Source organism: Synchiropus splendidus, chromosome 4, assembly GCF_027744825.2.
Source record: "Synchiropus splendidus isolate RoL2022-P1 chromosome 4, RoL_Sspl_1.0, whole genome shotgun sequence".
Taxonomy (NCBI): domain Eukaryota; kingdom Metazoa; phylum Chordata; class Actinopteri; order Syngnathiformes; family Callionymidae; genus Synchiropus; species Synchiropus splendidus.
Genome location: NC_071337.1, coordinates 992,617 through 1,015,795, shown reverse-complemented (window position 1 = coordinate 1,015,795; position 23,179 = coordinate 992,617). Strand labels below are relative to the sequence as shown.

General features: G+C 51.8%; 1 protein-coding gene across 2 annotated transcripts in view; it reads right to left on the bottom strand.

The window, feature by feature from the left end:
• Positions 1–1,132: 1,132 nt before the first annotated feature.
• The window catches only part of LOC128756811 (voltage-dependent calcium channel subunit alpha-2/delta-1-like), an 81,138-nt gene continuing 59,091 nt past the window's right edge, over positions 1,133–23,179 (bottom strand). Inside the window, exons 23-39 of one of the 2 annotated variants that reach the window (XM_053861497.1) lie at positions 22,785–22,845; positions 22,618–22,724; positions 18,742–18,826; positions 18,516–18,578; positions 16,910–17,025; positions 16,764–16,847; positions 16,561–16,628; positions 16,453–16,491; positions 16,308–16,379; positions 12,488–12,640; positions 11,574–11,626; positions 9,844–9,899; positions 9,356–9,482; positions 8,297–8,409; positions 8,103–8,185; positions 6,301–6,389; positions 1,133–4,867 (exon numbers count right to left, since the gene is read on the bottom strand). In XM_053861497.1, the coding sequence (XP_053717472.1) occupies positions 4,831–4,867; positions 6,301–6,389; positions 8,103–8,185; positions 8,297–8,409; positions 9,356–9,482; positions 9,844–9,899; positions 11,574–11,626; positions 12,488–12,640; positions 16,308–16,379; positions 16,453–16,491; positions 16,561–16,628; positions 16,764–16,847; positions 16,910–17,025; positions 18,516–18,578; positions 18,742–18,826; positions 22,618–22,724; positions 22,785–22,845 (1,406 nt within the window). In that variant the 3' untranslated portion in view covers positions 1,133–4,830. The remainder of the gene's footprint in view (positions 4,868–6,300; positions 6,390–8,102; positions 8,186–8,296; positions 8,410–9,355; positions 9,483–9,843; positions 9,900–11,573; positions 11,627–12,487; positions 12,641–16,307; positions 16,380–16,452; positions 16,492–16,560; positions 16,629–16,763; positions 16,848–16,909; positions 17,026–18,515; positions 18,579–18,741; positions 18,827–22,617; positions 22,725–22,784; positions 22,846–23,179) is intronic. The other variant, XM_053861498.1, reaches the window with a different exon arrangement.

Here is a 23,179-nt window from a genome sequence, read left to right as displayed (position 1 = left end):
CCGCCGTCCTGATGCGCCAGTAACTTTAGCCCCGCCCCCAGCAGACTTTAACATGACTTGAGAGGCGGGAAGTGGCTCCTCCGTGTGTGTGTCAACGCTCCGTCAGAGGGGCGGAAATAAAGAGCCAGGCTCAATGAATGTCCTGAAGCTGCATGTTGAATCAGATCGTCTGAGAAATAGCCAGGACAAAGACCCTCCCTCCACAAACCTGACTTTTTCAGTCAGAAGAATTGACACTTTTTAGAACCTTTACCTTTTCTTAGTTTTGTGGTTGATTTACAAGCTCTTCCGTCAATGCAGCACAAATTCTTCTCTGAACCACAACGCCACATACTTTTCTTCCAAAGGAAAAGACAGGTTTGTGTGAACCAAAGTAGGACGCGGCCTCCTGTTGTGAGCTTCAACAAGCAGTTGCGCGTCATGTTTTGGAATGGCTTGATGCAGCGACAAGAGGTCTGTAGTTTCTTCCTCTGGATTTGAGCTGCTCATCTGAAACTACCTCAGCAGCGGCAGTGCACACACACACACTCTCTCTCTGTCTCTGGCACGCTGCTGAACACACCAACCCACTCCGTCAGTCAGTCAGGGACGAGCAGGCGACACCGAACTGGCTCCAACACGACCCTCGCGCCGCACTCATCATCAGGAGAAACCTGAGGAGGGACGTGACACCTGAAGTGGAGCCACTCGCAGCACAGAAGCAGCCACACTGTTCCAGCAAAGGTGCACGATGAAGTACAAGTCGCGGCACATGAAACAGCAGAGGAAACTATTTTGGAACTTGAGGAGCGGAACATGTTACTTCCATTACGGTCCTGAACCGCGGCGCGAGCATCGATGTGATTGAAATGAACACGTATGGGCAGCAAAGTTTCATTTAAACTGAGCTTCATGTGTTTTTTTAACACCTATATAATAAAGAGTAAAACGAGCCCCGACTTTGCCTTTGGGAGCAGTGAAAAACTGGACTTCAGCACAGCTGGTTCTGGGTTTAAGGGCGACGCCGCGTGCTAACAAGGAAGCCACCGCGGGTTTGATGAACAGGAAGGTGTGTTTGAGGTCATCGTGACGGGACGTTTCCCTGACTTTCGGAGACGAAGGAACCAGCCACAACACAGCAGTTATCGTAAATATTTATTGGTAACGTACCGTAATCGAACACGGACAGACACACGATCCTCTGCAGGATTATAAACAAGGTTCTTTTTCAAATTCCCACTTTGGTTTTTGTACATGTTTTTACATGATTTGACTTTAAAGCACGACTGAGGGAGACTCCCGCTGAGAAGGACCCAGGAATCCTTCACGCCAAAGGCAAAAGAAGATCAACAGGCTTGTCTGTCTGTCTGTCTGTCTGTCTGCAGCAAGTTACACACATGCACACGAAGAGAAGTGACAGTCCACCACCAAAGAAAAGGCCGACACGGCAGAGAGCACCGGCAGAATCGGTAAAACAAGAAAAACCTCCAGTCACAGACAGAGTTCCTGAGGTGACAGCATCTGACCGTCCAGCTGAGCCGACTGGACTGGGAGGTCGGGGGAGGGTGGCTCATCTCAGGGTCGTACCCATTCCTTGTCTCACGGCGGTCGCTTTCTGGAGGCAAACCACGTGTCAAAGCACCGACTGGTCTGCACTTTGGCTGAGACGCAGCAGGTACTGTCGGAGGATCGACCACTCCGGGACGTGCGCCAAAGACAAAACTGAAATAAACATCAGGGCGACGATGAAACCGGACCTCTCCCCCGGTGGTTCCTGAGTGTTAAGCGAGACACTGATTGTTTCCTTTGGCTGAGATTCCCGTTTGGCACCTCGGTTTTCAAGCGGTTGACGAGCGAAGGCGAGAGATTCCAGACACGGTGTGAGTTCGCTCGCAACGTGGTTTTAATAGTCCTGTCATGGGTGGAACGTCGGGCCTCGGATACGAGATTCAGATTCCACGCTTGGGAGCCGCGGCCTCTCCGGACCAGGCGCTCCACTGTGGGCCAAGAACACCGCTGCTCTCTGTCACCGGACCGGGCTTCACAAAGAGAGGGTCTTCCTACTTCCCCGAGAAAGAACAAAAACCGTGCAGCAGCGCCACCTGTGATGGGGCGTCGCTGCCGGTCAGGTTGCAGTTCAGCAACATTATCTCGCCTAAGAACGCAATACCGTCCGGCTGCCTCCCTTTTTCTCAGACTATCCAGGTAACATCCCTCCACCTGGGTTACGTCCCGGGTTAGGGCCAAACCCAGGGTTAGACGATGCCTACATAGATTATGACCACTTGGTCTTCCCCAGTAAACATACCGAAAGTTTAGCCCCCACCCCCCACATCCCCCACAGGTGCCTCATGTCGTGACAGAAATGCCCAGGCGGTGAGCTGACTACACGAACGATCAGTTCATTCTACTTGAGGACTTTTCTTCGGCGACAGCACGGCGATATTCCGAGACGACGGGGCACTACAGACTTGAATCAGCAGGAGAAAGGCTGCGATGGAACCTGAAGACTGACCGATGATCTGAGCGGTATTGGGGCGACTCCTCTCTTCAGAACCCTCCTAGACCTCCTATTTTCCCGTGAAATCTATCGGATCCTCGCATGATTTTCCCACCGACCCGCTAGCTTGTCTCCATCCGCGAGAGAGAGAGACATTGTTTTCCTGAATTTGGCCTCCAATGAGAAACGCGGCGGTACGACCCCGTCCCCAGATGCTGTCTCCCCAAGAGAAAGGCAGTGGTGACATCCAGAACAGGCAGCTGAGGGGAAGGGGGCGTGTCATCCATGCAGCAGGGGAACACACGCTCGTCTCGTTGCATAAATATCATAGGCTTCTCCACCCGACTAACAGAGAGTCCTATATGGCACTTGATATTCCGAGTGGTTAGTGAGACACCAGTGTAAATACCAACGTTAGTTTCAACACACAAAATCTGTTGAAGGTTATAGTCAAAGACATCGAGGGGTATAAAGTGCACTGAAGACCACTGGAAGAGTTAAGAAACTACACGGAGGGGGGGTCCAAACCGTTCTGCTGGGGTCTCCTCGGCCCTCGCAAAACTAGATGCTACAAACTCGCCAAAACACACGACTCAAACATGCGTTTCATGAATCCCACTTTGTTTGTTTCCAGTGTTAGTATTGTCCTGGTGTCGACCGACGCTGTGAATGAAGCCCAAATCGCGCATCAGTCCCCGTCCAGCAGACCAGACCAGTCGGTCATGTGACCTGAGACAGTGACGACACTTGCACAGCAGGTTCTGAAGAACTGAAAAGGATCCGCTCGCGTTATCCTCCAAAACCAAACAACAAAAGCAGCCATTATTTAACACCGTTATCAAACACGCTAGCAACAAATACCTGACAGGTGTGACTCGATTTTCTTTGGGGAAACCTTTAGCCGCTCACTAGTTCAGAGGTTTGACTCTCAGAATGACTCCCTGGGATAGAGGTTCCACCAACCACCGCAGCACAGGTGTCAAACTCAAGACGCATTTCAAGCCCCTGCAGGCCCTTATTTGACCCCAAGCCTTGAGTTTGACACCTGAGCTCCACATTTCGTTTTTCATCTTTGGTTTGAGAGCAAAGGTGAGGTCATTTAGGGTCAGGACAAAAGTTTAATATAACTTTGACCTACAATTTCAGGGCCACGGAAAATCCAGTGGTGGGTCGGATTTGGCCCACGGGCCTTGAGTTCGACACGCGCTCTGATGGATGGATGACGTGATCCAAAAACGTTTTTGTTCCAATGTTTTTTCTCATGAAAATGAGTCAATTGAGCAGCTCTTCTGCGGAAGGAAGTGACCCCAGAGGCGTGAACTGGAACTGACACTCGGCAGTCAGACTCAGAGGAGCATGAGGGAGGAACCAGGTGCGGAAGAGATGGAGGTGAAGACGACAAAAAAGCATGTGTGGAAGTGTCGTCACGGCAACACCTCCAGGGGATGTGTTTACACCTCCGAGTGCTGAGCCGCCAGAAAGTGCCTTCATCGAGTGCAAACGGTTTTCCTTCATCGGGACAAGTCACGGTCAGAAACACACCTGCCGACCCCAGGCTGCACCCACACCATGTGAGGTCAGTGGCTCAGTGCCCGTCCCCCGGCCGCTCCTCACTTTCAGACCCAGCCGGACAGTTGTCAGGGCTCTGGTCTCAGGTGGGCCGCAGCCGGGCGGCGCAGTGGGTGGAGCCTGGGTCGTCTGCTTATCACGTCGTCTGAGCAGCCTTCGTGAAAGCACAATACATCGAACCACACCTCATGTTCCTACAGAGCGGAAGGGTGGACATGGCACGAGAGGCAGGCGCGGGGAGGACAGGACGCGACTTCACACCGCACACAGTATCTACATGAAATAACGCTGAGCCCAGGCGAGGACCGGGGCACTGTTAGTATGGCATCTCTAGCACAAACATCAACACCTAGTCACTAGCCACTGCAACTCATTCAAACCACACATCTGCAAAGACAAGCGCCGACTCTGCTCCACCTGATCCCTGGTTAAGCCCCCACCCCGCCCCAAAACCAACCCCCTCTCAGGACTCCGCGGCCATTCCGGAGGAGTCGCCAAGCCCCTTCCACCCCAAGTCGTTCGGACATTCCTCCAGGACTCCCTTCTTCCAAACATGGCCCACAAAAGAAAAGCAGAAAAGACCAGGGTTGTTGGCTGGGAGCGCTCCTCGTGAGCCGGTCGTCTGTGGCAGCGTTGGCATGCTGGTTGAGGACAGAGTGAGAAAGAAGGAGGTGGGGGGGGGTCACAGTTCAGAGGTCACGACGAGACGCTGTGGTGTCTGGAGCCGGTCAGAACCCAGAGCAGAGCCAGCTGAAGGGCTGTCATCAGCCACAGAGAGGGGCTCAGTCCGGACGCCGCGCCACAGTCGGGGTCCTCCTCCTGGGGTGAGAACAACATGGCCAGGTCTTAACATCAGCCTCTCCGACACCAGTGTCACACCTCAGCACTCGCGTGGGTCAGTCTACCAAACCGGTGTCCGCTCCAGTCCATGAGCTCGCGAGCAGGTCTCAAAGTGTGGTGGAAAGCACCAACGCTGCGAATCATATCTTTCACTGTCACTGTGACTATAACTCACAGATGATCCTGGACAGTTTCTGAAAATATTCATATTCATAGTGACGCCACCTGTTTTGAAAACATCTCCTCAGTGAGGGTCAGGACTTATGTCCCACCACAGAACATTCCACCCCGCCACACTGGATGTTCTGGCCATGACAAAGACAACCATCAAGTTCCATGGCAGTTTGGTGATTTACTGGTCTTTAGGGTGGTGAGATGGGGCTGGAGAAGCTGGACCTCACCCTCACCCCGGAACGCTACGTCAACTGTAAAGTAAAGAAAAGTCAAGAAACATATGACTTATTCACATGTTAGCTGTTCAAAGATAAATCCAGATTGAAGGAGTATGATCAGACCAAGATCAACTCAAGGCACCTGAGGGACGACTCGGGGTTGGTCTTACTCAGGGGGGATGAGGGGGCTGGCCCCCTCCCCAGCTGGGCAGAGTGCAGATGAAGATCTTTCAGGGCAGAGGCCTGGCCTCAAAGGGATAAACCGATCGCAAGTCCACTAGAGCGCGGGGCCTGTACTCATAGAACTGAAGTTACGTCCAGGCTTAAATAACTGACATTTACATGCTAAGACTAAGAATCTCTCGACATAACTCCAAGCATTAGCTCCCAACTGGACTAAATCCTTGCTATCACGGGGTGGAATAACGTGGCTGCCTCCGTCACGATAAGAGGAACTTATCAAGGAGGATTTAACTGGGTTACTTCTCCTGTTCTCATCAGAAACATCAAGTTTAACATCTCATCTTCACATCCATTTACCCAAATATAAACGTGATGACATTGATGCCTGATGCAGACAATAGTTTTTGGTGTGTCTTGTGAGTCCAAGGCAAAGTGGAGCGGGCACCAGTTTCGTAGAAGGACCCACCAAACTTTTTCCAGAGGAGGTCCTGAACTTGATCTCAGTAATCTCGACAAGATCAAGCCACGCCTCCTCCAACCAGACAGACAGGACGCAGGACTACATCTGGAGAGGCACAAGGAAAACACCAGGCTGCAAAAGACACACATATCTGGATGCAAATGGGAAGTGAAAGGTCTTGTCTAAACGAATGTCAGCGGCGGAGACGCCGCGGTGACAGATGAGCCCAGATAAGAGGAGCGTGGCTGCAGGTTCAGCGTGAGGTGAGAGCGACAAGGTGGAGATGGGTAATCCAGTGCGAGGAGCAGGAGGCGGGTCATGGGTGGGACGACACACACGTGAACTCAGGCAGAGAGAGGAAGCCTTACGGGACTGACCCTGGACAGCACATGAACAGTGGCAGCAGTAACATGAGCAGCGACGGAGCCAATGGGGAGCCAGCGCTGCGCCGGCACAAGGCCTCGTCCTAACGCCAACAGCCAATCACAGAGCAGCAGAGAGAGGCATGTGGCAGAGAAGCAGCACGTTAGAATGCAGCAGGAGAAAGGGCACAGTTCGCTGGGTGGAGGTGCGACTCTGGGGAAACCTGTGGGCTGCTCATCGCCACGTCTGCGTTAAAGTGTCTCTGAGGGAGAGTGGTGGCACTGAGAGAGAAAACAAGAGGCGGCACCACCACGTCAGTGATGGAGCTCAGTGTGTGCAGAAGGTTTCTTTGGCTCCGGCTGCTCCCTCTCAAAGAACTTCCTCCACAAACATCTCACTGGACGAGCTTCTCTGGTCGCCTGTCGCTCTGAAGGCCAGAGGCTCAAACGGAACCATGGCGCATGGTTTCTTTAAATGACTGTGGTTCAGCCACCAGCGTGTCCCTGCCCCTCACCCTGTGTAGCTGGGATCGGCTTCGTGCCACAACTGTTTGTTCAAATTCAGTCTTTCTCTCTGCCAGCATTCACCGCACGTTTATCTTCATGGAAACAATGTTTAGAAAAGGCGGGAACTGTCTCTCATCTGGGACTCACTACTTCAAAAGTACTTCAATCAAAGGTGATAGGAAACATGGTGCGGTGGGCCGACCAGTCTGACAGTTGTGACAACAGTAATAACAGGGCAACAGGCCCAGTGGACTCCTGAGAACCTGCGAGGCTGGAAGCTCTTCAGGGGAACAGGTTGAGTCGTCTGTGGTCACGTGAGGTCAGCGGGGCCAGAGACTCACTGGCTGGGCATCTTCTTCTTCTTCTCCCTTCAGAGGTGGATCATCTTCCTCCGTCTCCCCCTGTCCTCTGCTTCCTCTTCTCTCAAACCTCATGTCCTCCTTCACCACCTCCATCAACCTCCTCTGTGGCCTTCCTCTCCACCTTCTGCCTGCCAGTTCCAACATCTCAACATCTTCATCTACCAATGTACTGGCTCTCTCTCTCTCTCTCCTCTGTCCATGTCCAAACCATCTCCATCCAGCCTCTCTGACTTGGTCTCCTGAAGACCTGAGCACATGTGCTGTCCCTCTGATCCTCTCATCATCCTGCTCTCACTCCCAGAGAGAAGCTCAGCATCTTCATCTGGAAGACTAACTGGCTGGGCATCATTTCCTTCAAATCATCCGGAGCGAGAGCTTGTCTGGAAGGAGTCAGTCTGCCTGCTCTCTGTGACGGAGCTTCCCGCTCACTGGCGCGTGATTATGATGTCATAGTCGGAGGTTGAAATCAGATTTGACCTCTGACCCTTTGTGGTTTGCTGCTGTGATAGCAATGTTTGAATAACTCGCACAGTTTCCCTCAAAGGAGACTTGAAATTGAAAATGAAAGGAGTGTGACCTCTGTCTGTCGTCACCACGGCGACAGGAAGTTGGCTTTAAATCAGGGTTGCTTTTGTTTATCTGAGCGAGCGCTGGAATAAACACCGGTTAATTACGTGACAAACCTGGGGACCAGCGCCATGTGTCCAGTTCCTTTGGCTGCGTTTCTTAAGACATCACCACAGTTGACCTCAGAAATCGTACAAATAATCTGGATTCGTTTGCGAAATCTCTTCCCTTCAGGAAGTGACTGGTTTTAGCGAGGAACTTTACGGATCTCGCCGCAGCCCTTCAGATGCATCGTGGTTAGGGAGTCAGAGCGGCAGCCTCCGGCAGCGGGACACGACCGGCGGGCCTCTCAGAAACTCGCCACACAGCAGAGACACCTACGTGTTCGTTGTTGTCGAAACACTCGGTGGGTCCTTTGCGGTACCGTGGGTTCTGGGCCACCTCACAGGGATCTGGACCATCAGCTGGGCGGTTTCGTCAGGAACATCAGCGGTTTGAGTCCGAACCAGAGACAGACACACAGGCCTCAACACTGAAGTGACCCGCAGAGAGCGAGGAGTCAGCAGAAAGGATACACTGTTGCTCGTCCTGTATCAGAGGCTTGGAGTCGCAGGAGGAGCAGGTGAGTTTGGCGTCAGCGATGACGAAGACCAGGTTGGTCTTGGGCAGCTTCTCAGCGTGGTAGAGTCTGGAGACAGAGCAGACGGGAAGACATGGAATCCAAAATAATCCAAAGAATGACTCCACACTCCGCCGACCCTTGGCCCCCTCCATTGTGGGGCAAGTACCTGGGCTCCCTGCGGGGAGGCAAGCCAGCGCTGCCACCCCACGGCCTCACTCAAACCCACATGTCGCCGGCGCACAAATGATTTTCTCTGCCTTTTTATGGCGGTCGTTAAAGAGAAACGTGTGCGGCTAATGTGCCGCAACGGCCGGCGGCATGCGGCCAGGCAGTCACTCCATTAGCCGGCACCAGGGGGCCTTTAAAACGCCGAACGCTAACGCACACATGTGCGCGGTTATACACTTGAACTTACAAGAACAGTGGTTCACACAAGTGGCCGAATTCACAGCGCGGGGAATTTGATCAGCCGCCTGTCAGGGTGGCGAACGTTGAAGTATCGCAGGACCCTGCGACTGTCTGTCTCTCTGGTTTAGCTATACATGTGGGGACATTTGTGCTGACCCCGCAAGGTCAAGCTTCAATTTGAGGGTGAAAACTGGACGTGTCTCTAACTGGGTTCCAGTTTGGTCTAGAGTCCTGGTTCAGGTGAGCCATGGGTGCTGGATGGTTAGGTTCAGGGGGAGAGGCTGGGGAAAGGGTGATGGCCATGAGAGGTCCTCACAAGGTTCAATTAGATGGTTAAAACTTCAAAACAACTGGGTTCCAGTTTGGTCTAGAGTCCTGGTTCAGGGGAGCCATGGGTGCTGGATGGTTAGGTTCAGGGGGAGAGGCTGGGGAAAGGGTGATGGCCATGAGAGGTCCTCACAAGGTTCAATTAGATGGTTAAAACTTCAAAACAACTGGGTTCCAGTTTGGTCTAGAGTCCTGGTTCAGGGGAGCCATGGGTGCTGGATGGTTAGGTTCAGGGGGAGAGGCTGGGGAAAGGGATGGTGAAACATGCGTGTGTTACCTGGAGCAGTTGACACAGTCCACCGTGCCCCTGAAAGACACAGCGCTGCTCTCGAAGTAGTACTGCGTTTGCTCGGTGATGCAGACTTCCTTGTTGGAGGTGTCCGAGGCGTCATCCTCCACTTCCGCTGCGGAGGAAACCAACGTCATCATCCCAACACCGACACACCACTTCCTTGTCCAGTCGGAGGCCGACACGCGTCTCAGTTCTAGAGTTTCCTGGCCAGTTCGACTCATAAATCCAGGCTGGATTGGCTGGTTGTGATAAGGGGGTCCTGCAGTGAGCGGCTCCCAGCTGGCAGCCAGTTCACACCGACAGGTCACAGTCAATAAAAGGCCGACGCTCGAGTCACAGGCACCTGGGAGCAATTACACTCTCTAACTAACCCGCCTGCTCGGTTCTGGGGCCCACGCCTGCGAGGCACTCGCTCCAGCTAGCTGGAGACGGGCTGGTCTCCCTGCCCGCGACTCTCTGCGTCGCTAACTTACCTGCGTCCAGCAGGTTTGGGAGGGTGAGGCTGACCAGGAGCTGCTGCAGCATGGACCTGAGCGGAGGACAGACATCGATCAGTCATGTTCATCCCGTCCTCTCCAACAACCTACGGAAATGGCTCTGTCACATCTTTGCTCCTGCTGGGCTGATGGAGCTTCATGAAGCTTCATGAAGCAGAGTCCTCAGTGTCACCAGATGGCGCTCCCTGTACCACGTGCTTTGGCTTGTAACCATTTTAATTCAACTTAACATGGTGCAGCTCCGTCTGTAGTGAGGCTCCAGAAATGCTGCCTCATGAAGCTTCATCCTCAGATGTTTCTGATTCAACAGCTGCCTTTTTATGAGCAAGATGAGGCGAAAATAAAGCGTGTGAGACGTTGTGACAGGCTGATGAAGCTTCCCAAAGCCTGATTTTCAGGGGTCAGTAGGTGGAGCTCGGTCTGAAAATGAAAGATGGTGAGGTAGCGTCTCGTGAGCTCTGACACAGCTTCAGGAAGTTTCATGAGGTCACCACGAGTGAAACCTCCAGTCCAAGGTGGAAATAATATTGGGTCCTTCAAACATCTCTGAGCAAGAGTTGATCCGCCCATCACCATCGGGTCGAACCAGAAAGGACCAGGAATGAAGGGGCTGAGACAGCTTTCCTTTGGAGGGTGTCTTGGAATGATGAAGCCTCATGAAGCCTCATTTTCAATAGATTCTCAATGGATAAATGATGTATTTGTTTCAAGTCGATGATTAAAGAAGTAGATTGTTGCATCTACGGCGCTCTGAAAATGAGGGCACTGTTTCATGAAGCTTCATCAGCTCATCACCGTTTCACAGCTCGGTTCAGGTTGGAAGTAAGATTGGGTGGTTCAAACATCTCAAGGCAAGAGTTGAACCTGCCTTGACATTGAGGTGGAAAACACAAAAGATGAGGAATGAAATGACATAGAATGAATTTACAGACCTGACACTCCTGGATTATTAATGAGGTGAGGTTCATTACAATTCTTAAAAATTGAATGAGTTATAGAGCAGATGACAGTGACATCTAGGGGGTTTGAAAATGACAACACTGCTTCATGAAGCTTCATCAGCCCAAGTCGAAAGGTCAAGTCCCGGTTGGAAATGAGATCCGGTGGTTCCGTTGAAAGAGAAAGACCTCACACCTCCTTCTGACACAAAAGAGATCATCTTCAGATATGCAGTTTCCAATTTGAAAATGTTTCACAGATATAATAGTGATGTACAGAGCGTAAATGCCAACACTGCTTCATGAAGCTTCATCTGTCCATCAGTGAGACCAGGCCGTCCACAAGAGGCTGGAAGTAGAGCCACTGCCCCTCCGCATGGACGGACGCTGACTCAGGAGTCCCCAAAAGGTCCTCTCCTCCGCCTCTCGGCTGCTCTTATCACCTGAACTCATCATGTCCCTCAGGGGTAGAGGAGACTCGAGCTCTGACAGCTGGCCAGAGGAAATAGATGAAACAGATATTCACCCAAATGTTTGGTCTGACATGGGACACACGGACTCTCTGCCTGTTCATGAGTGTGGAGCTGCACGTCAGAGCCCATCTGACAGGACAGAACTCAAACAAGACAGCCAGGCAGAAAAGTGAATCTGGAAGCAATTCCGCCTGTCCCCACGTGGTTTGGCTTTGACTCCACAGCCCTCACTGTTATTCACCACATACTTCCCTAATAACAACAATAAAAACACCAGCGAGGCCCAGAGACTCACCAGGCCGCCGCCGTGGCCCACCAGCCGACGCTCAGCATATCTCCGATCGTGGGCTGGAAGACAAACAGCCAGCCATGAGCAGAAGACAGACAGGAAAAAAGACTCACTGGAAGCTCTCGCAACATCCGGCTCGCGTTTATAGTGGCAGAAGAGGTTTGCCAGACAGCGGGGCGCAGCGGTCCGGCCAGGGATTTTATTGGACTCCCTCTCAGAGGAAATCAGGAGGCCATTCTCAGCAGCATAAATATGTAAACAAAGAGCCAGCGGGAGGAACGACGCACCGCCGACATGCGGCTTTGATTAGCGCTAGCATGCGAGGGCCCTGTTCTACTGAATTAGCATTAAGTCATGAGCATGTCACCCTGTCAGAGGCAACAGCTCACTTTGAGGACGTGAGGAAGACCAGTCCGCGCTAGCCGGTGCGTTAGCATCATACGCTCATCTCCGCTGATCAGACGTATGGCTCCTCTGAGAGCGCAGTGTGTGTCCACATGTATAGATGTTGTTGTGTGGCCCAGTCTTTAACAAGACACTGTTCTTATGAGGACATTTTGCTTTGTGTGGACACATTGTGGCCGGTCCCCATAGAGTTTTGACAGTTAAAACTTCAAAATAACTGGGTCAGTCAGTCCTGGTTCAGGTGAGCCATGTGGTTAGGGGGAGAGACTGGGGAAAGGGTGATGGCCATGAGAGGCCTTACAATGTCCCCACAAGGACAGCAATATAAACGTGTGTGTGATTGCCCAGAGCCAGTCGTACCTCATGTCCTCATTTGTTAATACAGGGAGGATGTGTGTGCGTGTATGCTGGTCAGTCAGTGGGTGACCTACGTGCAGCGACAGTGTATCCGCACTGTCTCCGTGACGGTCGATCGCAGCGCGAGGACACACGTGTGCTGACGGTCTGGAACTCACCACGAAGACAGAGCGCAGCCCCGCAGCGGCCTTGCTCTCCTTCTGAGGGTCACACAGCGACTGGTAGTCGAAGGTCTTCTTGGAGGTGTAGAGCGAGGAGTTGACCAGGTTGACCATCAGGATGGGGTCGATGACGCCGAAGAACCGGCCGATCTAGTCGTGGCAGAGAGGAATTATTGTCACGGTGGATGAGAAGCAAATATGGCGGACCGAGAAAAGCGCTGAGACAGTGCGGACCTCAGGCCATGAGGAATTATACGTAGATACGTTTCCAGTGAACTACAGCTTAGTCCTGGTCACGGTTGTGGGCAGCAGTCAGTGGGCACGAGTCAGGAATACACCCTGGACAGGTCGCCAGTCCATCGCCTTAAAAGACCTGAAACCTGACCAGGGTCTTAACCCACTGACCACCAGGGAAGCCTTGAAAGTGTGTATAACTTGTGGACTGAATGCCTGAATTGATGGTTAAAAAGGATCCAGATCACTTCCAAAACAGAATCATTTGTTCCTCGTCCTATGCTGCATCTGAAAATTCCCTCCAAATCGGTCCATAACTTTTTAAGTTATTTTGAATCCAGATAAACCAACGCCGCTGAAAGCATCAGGATGGGTCGGACGACAAACCAACGTTAGCGTAGCAACATACCAGAACTGTCGAAACACCCATCAACCCAATACCGTTCAGACGTCGTCGGCAGCTGAAAGTCCATTCATTCTATACGTTTGATCCGACTGAGCAACGTTTTATGGAGTCGAGTTCTGTTGTGCCTTCTGAATGGAATGGAACGGAAAATGAAACTTTTCTGCATCCAGATGGAAGTTTGGAATTGCACATCTTATTCCACATTATTCTACGGCAGTTCCAGAGGACAGAATGGTGAACCCACAAACACTAGAAAAACACTCTGAGAGCGCAGCCCTCCACCAAGCAGCTCTGGCCAACACGGAGAGTGACTCCCACCCCATATTACTGGCCTGTATTCATTTGATCTTTATCCGGAGATACCACTTGCAGCATCAGAAATCCCACCGGAGTCAGTAATGAGGCAGCAGGTGGCAGTAGCATTACAACATATGCGGTAAAGAAGGAAGAAAGCATGTGCGTCCTTCGGAACCTTCTTAGATCAAGACGCCCATCCGGAGCATCTCCTGAAGGTACCAGATGGACCTCCACACAAACACAGCTTCTAAAATGACAGGAACACATTCAAGTGAGTTGAGGTCTATGTCTCTACTCCATTGAAACATCTACGCGTCAACACGCGGCACTGAAGGCTGCCTTCTGCGTCAGTGGAGGACGCAATAGTCCACGTTCCCACCCTCAGTATATGTTTCTGGAGATCATCCGAGCAACTGCAACAATGAGCAGCACACGCTCATTTATCTGGAGGAAAACCAGCGAGCCATGCAAGCAGAGGGAGCATTGTTTGAACACGGACCCCCACAACACACACACAGTAAATCCAAGCCCGGATGATGTGTCTCGCTGTAATCTGATTAGCACAGTCACCGGGCGGCTGTAAATTCCCAGCCGTAGGAAGTAGTTTGCCTCGGCGTTTCAGAGGTGCGACATGTCTGAGCACAGGCGCGACCACGAGGGAGGAGGCCACGGACATCCATCAATATGACGGAGATGACGGACAGCTTGAATGTCGGGGAGCGCGTGCGCAGGAAAACCCGATTGCTATCGACACCACAGCCTCCGACCCCGAGGACGAATAAATCTTCCGCTCCAGACCGGACCTGCAGCCTGCTCTCCGTTACACCAACACAAGCCATGAATGAACGGTCTCAGAGCCGCAGACTCCCCAGGGACAGGCAAAGGAACACAGAAAGGTGTCGCGAGAGGAGCTTCTGTAGGACTCCAGACCTCAGGTCCCTGACTTCAGAGGGCCGCTGATTTATCTGGCGCCCACCCAGCGCTGATCACACGGAGCGTTAAAGAGACAGCGAGATTTAAGCGCCGGCAGCTGGAGGTGGGGGGGGGCGCTGTTGGTGCTGGAACACATGGAGCTCAGAGAGCTCGCAGGAGAGTCACCCCACAATTCTCTCGCTGTTATGGACAACATGCGCGATTTCAGAGTCAAACTGTATCAGAACTTCAGGCCATTTCACTTGAGAAAGATTCAAGTTTCCATCCACAACTGACGGCGGAACACCTCAGATTTCCATGAAACCTTCGGGAGATATCGGTGACAGAGAACTTCAGGCCGCTGCCATGTTGCCCACATGGAGGTGCACTCTCTACACTCCATCTTTCAGGGCTTCTACTGGGTTATGCAACACGTTCCAGGACGCCACTGCCACCTGCTGTCCAGGTCGGCTCATTTGAAGAACAAGAACAAGATGAAGAACAGCACAAACCTTTGCCAACAGCTAAACTTGCTTGTGAATAAACAGCACTATTTGCAACAACCGTCAGAAGGTGAAGTGAGCCAGTTGTTCGCTGTGTTTAAAGAGGAAAGTTTTACTTTTTTGGGTTGTTATGTACGGAACAGGACGCTAGACGCCACACACGAGACAATCCCTCCCTAAATCCTGATCCAGATCAGCCCAGAGTCTTCAGCCCAGGTAGGCACCGCCCACCACCTATGACCCCCTTGTCCTCCGCATCTCAGTGCCTTTGGCAGGACAGCCATTCACAGGGATACGCACATATTCACACAACTGCGGTTCCATGTGGTAGGAGTCTGTTCCGCTGCATGAATTGGAAGGCTCCGCCCACTCCCAGCTCTGTAACTGTGGCGCTGCAACAACTGACCCCATGGTCTGGAACATTTATAACATCCCATAATTCTGAATACTACCATTATTATTATTATTATTCCCCTCCCCACAGCTGTTAGGCTTTACTAAAAATGCTAAGTTCAATGAAACGTTTGTCAACAGCATCTGTAGTCCCTCACAGTGAATGGCAGATATTGACTAAACACCTGGCCATGAAGTGACTTTAATAACACCCTAGACATATCTTTACCCATAGGTCCAATATTCACCTCTAAAAATATCACCCTACAAAATCTAGGATTGATACAAGATTGACAACGGAAATATAAGTAATATTTAGTCACACATGTTCATCTGAGCGCATATTTCATCCCATTACTTCTCCTGGTTGGATGGTGTTTTCATGTGAGAACCTGGACCTGTTTGAGCTTCTGCTCTCCTCAGGAGGGAGGAGCTCTCTCTCTGCTGTCATTACAGCGTAATACACCTCGACACAGTGCTCCTCGTCCTCGCCTGGAGGTGTTTGGACGGAGCAGCCAGGCAGGAAACAACAGCCCTGAATAAACATCTCTCCACATGTAAATGACCACCGCCACACAGCAGTGAAGAATATTTCCTGTGCTTATCCATTCAATCGACCTGATGCATTTTGATCTGTTCTCTCCAGCCAAATGATTGAATCTCAGCTCATTGTGTTAAGCCGTCGGAAGAGTGGGGCGCACCTTGGTGCCTCCACGTCCCCTGCTGCCTCCGCTGTTTGACAGAGGAAGTGAACTCTGCTGACGCAGTCACCAACAGTCAGCGACCTGCTCTATCAGCAGGAGGACCAGTGCGAGGTCAGTCAACGCCTCACGCGGTGCAGACCTCACCTCAACTGCTGACAATCCACAGCCCTTTTGTGAGGCGGGTGAGACCACGGTGTCAGTGGGAGGAGGAAGAGCTGAGCCAGAAGACAAAGCTCTGGATTTATCCTACTCTCACGATGGAGCTTTGTCACCAAAGAGAGACTCGCAGTAGAACGTCAAGAGAAGATGTTCTACAGAACATTGAGGATATTTCATCATCAAGTTCACCGTCACCGTCGGATCCTCACCTGATCGATGTATCGATCTTGGTTGGACATCACCAGGAAGCCCCCGTCGTCCAGGATGATACAGTCCACGTACTGAGGTCACGGGCAGAAGTTAGGAGGCGGCTTCACACGCGCACACACAGACAGAGACACACACACGCCGCACCATGTCGTTCCGCTGGCACCCGCAGATCTCATCGTTGCACTGCGGCGGGAGACAAGAGGGAGAGGTTAGCGGCGGGTCAGGAGGCAGCGGCCGAGAGGCGGGACTTACATTGGTCCTCTGAGTCAGGTTGATGAAGCTCGCCATCCAGGCGCTGATGTCCAGCTTCACACCCACCACTGGCATCAAAGACAAGAGCCAGACACGTTACATCACGGTGGAGCCCGAGTCAACTTCACTGCCTCCACTCCAGACACGCAGTCACGTGGGCGGGTCGTGAGGAGGACAAGAGGAACAAGAGCGTGCGCGTTTACCCGCTGGCTTCAGCGTCACATCGTTGATGTTGAGGTTCACCGCCTTGCTCACCAGGACCGAGTCGTCACCGGACTCGAGACTGGCTGCAGAAGGAAGACCACTGTTAGCGGCAGCGTCAGACTCGCTCTGACTCGCTCTGACTCACCGTTCTCTTTGACGGTGTACGGCGTCGGGGTGAAGATGTACAGGTCATTGTCCAGGCTGCGCTTGTAGAAACTCGACTCGTAGGTTTCAGAATCTTCTTTCCAGTTGAGTCCAGCGCTGCGGACGACATCGGTGAAGTGCGGCTCTTTTGACACGTGATTTATCCCCAGACAAACACAGCTGAGTCGGAGCTGCACTTTAGAGTTCATTCATTCATGCTATTATAAACTCAGTGTCCCAGCATGCACTGCAGGACTGAAGCTTTGCCTCTTCACTGTCGTCTTTGACACTCGGTCCCGCTACTAACACACAAGAAATCGCTGGTTTCCCGCCACCAGAACGACTTCCCCTCACTGCACATGTTGTAATGGTGGGTCAGTCTGCTGGGGGCGGAGCTAAAGTTAGCCAAGCGTCAACATGGCAGATCAGAGAGGCAGCCTCTTATCTGCTGTGGAAGTCTACTCAAGCAACAAAAGACTTGGACGCCACCGTCTCTGGCTCCATCAGGTCCTTCAGAGGAGCGATTAGCTCGGTGAGCCGTCGATGCTAGCAACCGCTACTGTTAGCCTCCATTTCACGTCCTCTTGATGCTGGAATGGTCCTGTATGTGTCACGGTAAAATCTGCGGTCGGAAGGGTTCACGTGTGGGAAAATCAGTGGCCTTCGTTGTGAACGTGCCTGAGTGTAACCCACAAAACATGAAGGACATTTTGGCGTTACGGTCATCTTTTTGTGAACAATGTGATGCCAATTCAGGAGGCGACCATCAAGCTAATAAAGCGATGAATTAGCCAACAGCCTCGGAGGCTCACGGCCGTGACTTCCATTAAAACAACTCATGTTGAGGTTTTACATCTGCCATGCTTGTTTCACACGTTCCTGTTTTTATCGTAGGAGTTCCATGGAAACAGAAGGTCAAGTGTTCCAGTTCTGCAACGACCGCACCACGAGTCCTGATGCTTGACGCTAGCAAACAAACGTGGGACCAATAATGGAAGCCCTTCTGACTCAAATAAACCATCAAGCAAATCCGTCCTGAAAAATGGGAACTGAACTAATAAATCCTCAGACGATTCCACGTCTCTCTTCCTGGTCACTTCTAGCTGAGCAAACCTTCAAGATGGCCGCCACTGAGAGTTTGTCAGGTGAAAACAGAGACACCTTCACACATCCAGACACATCCTGGCTGGGGTCACTGGCAGATTAGCATTTGTCATTGTTATTTAGCAAAGTCTTGTTAGCGGAGACGGATCCCTGCACTGGGGGTGAGCTCTGACTCCCCGTCCAGGACCCAGTCAAAGAGCCAGTCTGGCCAACAGATTATCCGACGGCAGACATGTGGAACATGTTTCTCTGTAAAGCTGGGCTGTTAACTGCAGGACACTGAAGTCACGGTGGATCCCCGGAGAATACGGAGGTAGCAGCATGGAGGGAGGAAACCAGGCTACCGCCGCTACAGAGTAGCAATTGATAGATGGAGAACTGTAAAATAAAACGGCGCGGACTTCCAGGTACGACCGGGCAGAGTGAGCAGACCACATCATTATTCTTCACCAGCTAATCCTGAACACATTAGGGCCCTGCTCTCCAGCCTCTAAATCAGGTACCTTTTGGGGTAGACTCGCGTGATCCCTCCGTCGGTGGCAACAAATCTGGCTGCTACTCCGGGCCTGACGGGCAGACGAGATGGATTTATACCACACAATCTGCAGCATATTCACCGGTGATTATCAAAAGCCTGCACCATCTGCACATCTGGGCTGATGCACGTGGACGTGCCAGACGCCAAACAGTTGACAGCAGTCAAGCGGCAGTTTAGTTGTTCATACTCACTGCAACTCATTTTCCCTCCAGATCTTGATCAGGTCGGAGGTGATGCCAGCGTCCAGTAACAGGCGGTTCACCAGCTCCACGTTGCCTGGAGAAGAAGAAAACAGCATCTGTGAGGCGCTGACGCTGGACCACTGGAGTGACTCGTGAGGCTTTGAGATGACTCTGCTGGACCTCCTGAGGGCTGACTGGAAACAAGAGGGCAGGCTGTGTGTGGCCAGCAGGGGGCGCTGCATTTGTTTACCTTCAGAAACAAACATTTGGAATTCATCATCATCTATATTTACTGCTTTACTGCTTAAGAACATGTTCATACTATATGTACCATCATATCTGGACTATAAGCTGCCACTCTTTTCTCGTGCTCCGAACCCTGCGGCTCATACAGCAGCGCGGCTGATATATGGATGTTTACAATGTTTAAAATACTGAGGCTGGTCACGTTACAGCGATGACATCACAGGCCTGTTGTTGACCTTAAAGCAGCTCCGCCCACAGAGCCCATCTCCTGGAGGAGACCAGAAGCAGCAGCTGAGAGCGGCTGTGGTGTGGGAACATCTGGAGCACTTTCATGTCAGTGACAGATGTGAGGAGTCGATCATTCCAGTGAGTTTCACGAGTTCGTCTCCATGTTTTCCAGACTAGTTTACAAGTGATCCTCATGCATTTTGAAGCCTTTCTACGGCGCAGACAGCACCACTGCACCCGCGGCTCAGAGACCGCTGCAGCTCATGGATGGATGGATGTTTTCCTTTTTATATTCAGTGGGAGGAGCTTATATTCCAGTGCTTTCTATAGTCCGGAATAAGCTTTGTGACCTAAAGCCCCCACAAATCTAGTAAGCGCTCTTCTACATGCCATAATTATGACCACCCTCCTGAATGATTTATTTCACTCGTCGCGTTTGCTATGTCGGGCAGGGTGTCTCTCAAAGGATTAATCGCAGGCCTCATTTAGGCCCCGGGCCTCGGCTTTGACACCCACCCTAAGTTGCTCATTGTTTCTCTTCCAGGGTTTTGGAGGCGGAGGCAGCCGGAACAGGTCGACAGCTCAGGTTTGTGCAGGTTTGCTACCGTGGGACTCTTGTGTCCCGGGCCAGTCGCTCGTGTTTTTGTTGAGCTGTAGTGTAGTGTGACTCGCAATAAGAGCGCCACCACTTCGCTCCACACGGATGATCTATGGCCTCTTCATGCCAGTTGCCATGAAGCGGGAAACCTTCTTTCTGTAGCGAAAGCAAATCGGACCCGTGGTCAGGTGCCGGCACAAACAGATGTTGCCTCTGCAGACGTAGGTTTGCCAAAGTGAAAGAGAGGAAGCAGATAAAAATGAGTGATAGCCATCCCAACGCGTGACCTCTGTAAAACCCCACTTAGCAAGGCCTCTTCCCGAGACACCCTCTGATGGATGGGAGCGCTACAAAGCCGACACCATGAACCCCACCAGGAGCCCGGACGCCGCACTGATACATGCCCTCGGTGAATGTCACAAACTGGTCAGAGAATGAGTCGGGTGGAACGTGCCGACAGTCCCGGCCGGGAAGCACAGCCCTCTAGCTAGCAAGGGAATGGTCGGCGGGTGCGCTGGGCTGTGTCTCGTCCAGCGCCACTCCTCGGACGTGCCGGAGGATTTAAGCCGACACTCATCTGCCTGACCCCAGAGGCATCCGCCTGGTTCTCATTTTCAGATCCCGCTCAATCAGACTTCATGAAAAAAGCCGGGGCAAAGGGCCGTTGAGCAAGGCATTAGCGGGGAGAAATAAAAGCTTGATGTGCTTTGAACTCTTGGACAAGCCTCGCCAGCCCATTACCGTGGAGGATACACCCCTCCCACCTTTATGACACACTTCAGAGCAGGCAGCTGGCGCAACACTTTATTCAGCTCGCGGTTTTACGAGGGATTCTTTATTGGAGGCAGCTCAGGAATTCCTGATCTACTTGGACTTTCCTGCCACCGCCGTGGTTGAAGCAAGCAAAGCGTGTAACAATGCCCACCGTCCGTCCCCCCCGCGCTCCCTGCGGACCCTATTAAACTAACAGCTAATAACGGTGAAAGCAATATTTCAGCCGCTGCGAAAGTTTCATTGGGCCGATCCTGGTGCAAACGTTTGAGGTGAAATTCGAATGACTAGGAAGGAGTGAGTGGCCGGGGAGAGTGTCATAAAACCGCTGGATATTTAAGGAGCTTTGTTTGACTTGGCGGGAGAGCAAGCCATGGATATCTCCGAGTGGCCGTGATGGAATGGCGAGCACGTTAATGTCTTGGTCAGATGTTCGGGAGAAGGTCCGGCGGCCCCTGGCTGGGCTTTTATGGCGCTGCTCGTGCTCCTGGCTTGACGTGTCCTGCTCTTTCTCACAGACACACAGTAATTGGAGGAGGTCAAGCGGCTACAGGAGGGGCGTGTTACTGGTGAATACTGCGAGCGCGTCACATCTCAGCCGCCGTAGCTCACACATGTGCGCTCAGGCGTGTGACGGACAGACCTCCACGGTTAGCATCAAATGGATGACACGGGTACTGGGGGGTGTGGGGGGGGGGCAGAATTGCCTGGTCATGTGCAGCCAAACCATCCAGCTCGTCCACGCCACGCAGACATCTGACAACCCTTTCTGGCTTCTTCATACCCAGACCAGACGAGAGCGTGATCTAAGTCCGGTGTCTAACTCAAGGCCTGGGAGCCAAATCTGGCCCTTCCAGTGATGGTACGTGGCCCACGAGAGCTTCAAATATTAGAGGCCTCAAATTAAACTCAGTAGTAATTTAGGGTTCACCAAGAACGAGCTCATGAACAAGGCTCTTATTTTTGAAAGCACCAATTAGAAATGTCACCATTTTACGGGAGGAAATTGGTCAGATGTTTGTGCTTCCAGAAGTAGTCGAAGTTTTTGACACAACCACAGAGAAGCTAAATATTAGCCATTATACTCGCCAATTCCCTGTTGAAGACTCATACTTAATACATGTATACTTGAACTGCGTTTAAAATTTTAGTTTGGCACACCTGATCTTTGTGTTTTGATGCCAAATAAACAGTCAGTCAAGAAACATCACTGTGAAATGTCTGGCCACTGGAGGACGGAGAGTTGCCACCATTCTTCTGTCTTCTTCCTGTCTCACTAGAGCCACGTATCGGGGAGCAACACTGCCCCCCATGGTCTCCACTGGTACTGCACCGTTTGGTCCGACTCTGTAAGGTTTGAGGAAATGTGCAGGAATATGGAGGGAATGAAGGCAGAAGTTTCCGTCCGTATCCAGATCCGTATGGAACGTTGAGCAGAAATGGGCCTTTACCCTGCCGCTCTCTCTCAACAGAGGAATGAATCCTTCACCACTCGTGGTAGTACCCCACAAAAATGTAACTCTTTTGTCGACATTTCCTGAAACTGTCGCTGAGAACCTCTTCCAGCTGTTTTGCTAACAGATGGAGAGATCAAGTCAGGCAGGCATCACCGTCCTGGTGGGGCTCATAAACGGTCGTCCACATCTATAGAAGAAAACACTGGCGACGATACTTCAGTGAGTAGACGGAATGTGACCTGTTTAAACCCGACACGACGGCCGTGGTCTGACTTCTGCATTAATGGTCTCAGGGGTGATCGAAGAACAGCAGGCACCGGTGGCCGAGTCAAAGCTCTGGAGCGGCTGGTCTCCCGGAGGTGAAGAGCCAGATGAGGGGGCTGTGATGAGGTGTTCCCTGCAGGAACTACTGGAAGGAGGCCTCGGGGCAAGTCCAAGACACGCTGGAGAGACCAGATCTCATAGCTGCCTGGGGAACACCTGAGGGGGAAGTGTCCTCCTCCAACAAGGCCAGGCTGGTGGAACCCCGCCACAGAAGGAGGGGGACACGTTGCACTGCCACTAGAGCAACATAGCTTGACTTACACATGGGGTTGTTGGGCGTCTTGGTGTCGATGTAGTTGTTGAACTCCATGAGGAACTCGGTGTTGTTCTTGTCGTCGCTCGGTGGCTTCAGGTCCTTGCAGTAGACTCTGCACGATCAAGTCGCATTAGCTCATGCGGATCACTTGAGAAAGTGCACCTGCTCTTACCTGGGCGCGATGAACGTGTAGCCATATTCATCAAACTTGTCAGCGAGCAGGCTTTCAGAAACTGAGGCAGCAAACAGAGGCGGTGATTAGACGCTGTGTCATCCAAACATCCACATCTAGCCAAGTGAAACGCAGGCAAGTCTTGGATTGCCATTCAAAACTGAAGGAAATGAACGTGACAGATGCGTTTGGCAAGACATGAATTCGTTTGCAACCTTGAAAAATGTCCAAAATAAAACATATAGTGGAGAAGAAGTCTGAGATAATGGAAGGAAAACATTAATGCAAGGAGGAGACGGCACTGAAAAAAAAGATTAATGCAGGAAAATGTTAAACAAATCAAAACGATAGCGATAAAATAGGACGTGCTCCCTGTCGCACCAGCCGCAGACTGT